Source organism: Erythranthe guttata, chromosome 7 (assembly GCF_056151865.1).
Source record: "Erythranthe guttata isolate IM_541 chromosome 7, IM_541, whole genome shotgun sequence".
Classification (NCBI taxonomy): domain Eukaryota; kingdom Viridiplantae; phylum Streptophyta; class Magnoliopsida; order Lamiales; family Phrymaceae; genus Erythranthe; species Erythranthe guttata.
Genome location: NC_142539.1, coordinates 5,513,285 through 5,517,369, shown reverse-complemented (window position 1 = coordinate 5,517,369; position 4,085 = coordinate 5,513,285). Strand labels below are relative to the sequence as shown.

At 37.0% G+C, this 4,085-nt stretch overlaps 1 protein-coding gene across 1 annotated transcript; it reads right to left on the bottom strand.

The window, feature by feature from the left end:
* Positions 1-2,357: 2,357 nt before the first annotated feature.
* On the bottom strand, positions 2,358-4,085 carry LOC148769057 (uncharacterized). Its single transcript, XM_088820204.1, has 5 exons — positions 4,080-4,085; positions 3,939-3,995; positions 3,632-3,838; positions 3,124-3,544; positions 2,358-2,968 (listed from the first exon to the last, which is right to left on the bottom strand). Exons 1-5 carry the CDS (start codon positions 4,083-4,085, stop codon positions 2,358-2,360), a joined length of 1,302 nt encoding a protein of 433 aa, XP_088676330.1.

The following is a 4,085-nucleotide window of genomic DNA, read 5'->3' as shown; positions in this document are numbered from 1 at the left end:
ATATAAATTATTACGCTCATTGAATTTAAATACAAAACGCGATCAGCAATATTGAAGCAACATGTTCTTCATAGTTACATCATAAGAATAATATTAAATATTAGTATATCGTCAAAATTAAATCTTAAAGATAATAAAATTTGCAAGGAGCATCCTAGAGACATGACTGAAAATAACATCGCACGGGGGAAATTATATAGAGAAGAAACACCTGCCAAAGAATAAGTTGTTAAAAACAAGACATGTTACATGAATAATTGGTAAATATGAAAATATTATCTACCTTCAAATTCGATGAAATACTTCATTGTACACGACATTTCTAGTAACATTGGTGAGTTCGCCCGAATCCAACTTGATGAATATTTTAATGCCACCTCTGCTCGTAACTCTGGACAGTGCAACATATAGTTGATCATGGCTAAAGACATGCTTAGGAAGATACAAACCAACATGCGAAAGAGTTTGAAACTTGGCTTTTATTGATTGTCATTGCAAAAGAAACAATCAACGGAAACTGTCTTCTCTGAAATTTAATTGGCAGTCCGGTAGATGGTATTAAAGTCATCCGAGGAATGAACACCATGTCACCGATATTTTTTCCGGAAAGAATTTTGCAACTCAGAACGTGAATGCCAGTTCTAATAATTTGAAGTTTGGTCCTGTTACACAATCCTTTAGCTTGATCGATGTTTCTTATTAGCATAACGGGTGCACCAATCTTGAACTTCAACGCATGAGAACGAAGTCCGGAGCATCTTATTGTGTTGAGGAATTCAGTCGAATAAATTTCTGCATTATCATCCATTGTTTGCTCGTCCCTAAACATACTATCTGAGCTCAGGTACACCTTCTCCTCTCCTAGAAGGAGAGACATTAAGTGATCCTTCACAAACTCGACGCATTCATTAGTTGGTGCAAGAATTGTTCTCCCTTGAAAATAATCTGAATCATACATGTTACTCAACAATCCGGGTAAACGAATTCCAGTAGGTCTCTGAATGGATCTTCTGAATCACCAATCAACATGTCATCGGGAATCACTATCGAAGCTTCACCATGATTTTGTTCCCCAACATCCTCACTACCAACCTTCAGTATCCAGTCTCCAAATTATTTTACCTCATCCACGTTAGATGGAGAAGAGCATGACTGCAATCTCATGTTCTTAGTCAACTTCATGACACGACAGAAATTCCACAGCGGAGAGGAGTTTATCGTAGCATGTACTATGTTCTGCCTTGATGCTTTGAGCACAACTGGTAAAATTTGCCTAAAATCTCTTCTAAGAACAACCACCTTACCACCAAAGAGTTTGTCAACCTGTAATATTGACTTCATTGTCTTGTCAAGCGCTTCAAAACAGTATCTATGCATCATATGAGCCTCGTCCCATATAATAAGCTTTGCCCTTATGAACAACTCCGCATGTGGACTTTTTTGCGATATGCTACAGGTGGAACTCTCGTGTACATTTATGGGTAGTCCGAATCGAGAATGAGCTGTTCTTCCACCGGAGAGCAATAATGATGCTATACCACTCGATGCAACGTTAATTACAATCTCTTCCTTGGAACGAACTGCAGCCGAAAGAGTTTACCATAGAAACGTCTTTCCCGTTTCACCATGGCCATATAGAAAGAACATTCCACCACGGTCATTGGATACAACATCCATGACTACATCATAAATCTTTGTTTGCACGTATGTAATTCAAGCAAGACACCGTTGAAGTTCCCTACCCATTTCAAATCGGTCGTAATCCAGTTCATCTAACACCAATATGTTTACTGTGTCATCCGCTGAGAATTCGATTGGAACTGGCATGGGCGCGTAATTTCGCAAGCTTTTACCATTGCTTTGCAATATTTTTTCTATTTCGGTGAGAGACAACAATATTAAAAATATGAGTAATATTTAAAATCTAATTGAATAATGTGTTATACAATTTGCCATATCTGGATTATTATGAAGTCTTTGTTGTTTGTAAGCAATACCCTCAGCCAAATCCAACCAACAACTTTGTCAAACATGTTCGGGCCGACTTAAGCTATTGGAAAGAAGCATAACTACAAATAACCTTCTTATATAATCCCTCGGTGCCCAAGTATTCACTTCTATTATTGAATATATGTATTCTTTGTCGTTATCTAATAAACCCAACACATAACATGCATCCCTGAACGTAGGGTAGACGGTGTCAAAAACTTTTCTGATGTCCTCGTAGCACGTATATCCCCTCTGGATGTTAAGTAGCAATCTAAGGTATTAGTCTTTTTGTTTTCCAGGGGGAACATTCGCAAGCCTACCAATAGAAAATCTTTTTTTCCTTGGCGCCCAAGTTTGAGAATCCTCTTTTAACTCAAGTTCGCAAACCTCCACATTGCCTCACATGCCGAAAGATATCTGCAGTCGTAGTACATCTTTATCTCATCACAAATCTCAGCACCGCCATCTGTATTGCGTGTTTCATAAAATGCCGCCGTAACTCGGCCATGCCCCTTGTTTACGTATTTGAACATGTATTTGATTGACTTGTTCTGGTTGCATGACTCGATATTAATGTGAGATCGGTATTTACTCAACAATATACGATTGTACGGGACTACAAACCCATTGTCAAGAGTAGTCTTCTTCTTCGTAACTGTTCTGCCATCTTCCATTCTCCTGTACACAGTAAAACCATCTACATCTGATTCAGTGCGCAGCACAAATGGCTTTGGAAATCGCTTCGTGCAAACTCGATCCTTCATATAGGGAGATCTCAAATTCGCCTGACCGCACGTTCCATGTATCATATACTTCTCCACCAACTGGTACATCTTTCGATCGTTTACTTCGTCAGGATTTTCAGCACAGATGATCCTATCAATTTCTTCTGGGTTATTGGTCTTATCGTTATTATGAAACCATAATAAAATATGTGCATGCGGTAGACCTCGTTTCTGAAATTCAATTAAGCATACATCTGCATAGAAAATATAAACATATGGTATTAAAAAAATATGCATTAATTTAGTTAAGGAAGCAATTAGTAGTTAAACTCACACATGAGCAAATTCTTTAATTTATATGAATGAAGTAAATGTATAATTATAAACTGAGATCTAATTAAATACTTACATGTTGTAATACGTCTGAATATACAACCTTTCTTGATTTCTGTCATCATACTATTGAGCTTCATCTTGAACACACGACAAAGAATGTCTGGCCGATCCTCCGGCCTGAGATTTGTATCTTTCAACGCCCTTTGTATTTCTGGCCATTGAGGATTGCATGTGATGACAATGAAGAGGGTTGTAGATCCAATCCAGTTACATATTTGGAGAGCATCAACGAAGTTGTTAAACATATACCTTGGACCTGCGGTGAACGACCCTGAAATTATAATGCGTTGTCCAACTGATTTACCCTCAGTGTCTCCTTTAAAAATATTTTCTTCGATACCCTTGTACATGTCAACCCTAAGTTGATCTTGATTGAACCTTATGAAATTCAACCTCTGTGACTCTACCATCGAAAATCCATCAACACAGAACTGCTGAAATAACTTCTTGAAATGCAAAAGTAACAAATGTTATCAACGCCGTTTCTGGATTAGATATGCGAAGAACTCTCGCATGCTTACCTTCCTCCATTTTCTATTATCAACAAGCGAAGATTCTCTCAAACAGATATCGTCTCGATAATCATCTTCCCTGTAAGGAAATAAAAGAGGATACTGTAGAGGCAAGTAAAGAGGATGGAGCTCACTGATTCGTTGAAGATTATTTGAGCGTGTCTCAGCTACAATATCCCTAAACGCATGTAACGAATCCAATACAATGCAATTGACCTGCTATTTTGTACAATGATTATACAAAATAAGTAAAACGTTACCAAAATAATACAAATATAAATATTTAATGACATAAAATCATTCTACAATAAATTACCTTGATAAAAATATTGAGTGGAGCCCGTAGCAAGTTTCTAGTACAATGCAAATTAGCCTACAAATGAGGAATGCCAAAACATATAAGTTATACAAAATAAAGGTTATTATGTAAAATTGTAAAAAAAAATTATATAGTTACCTTCAT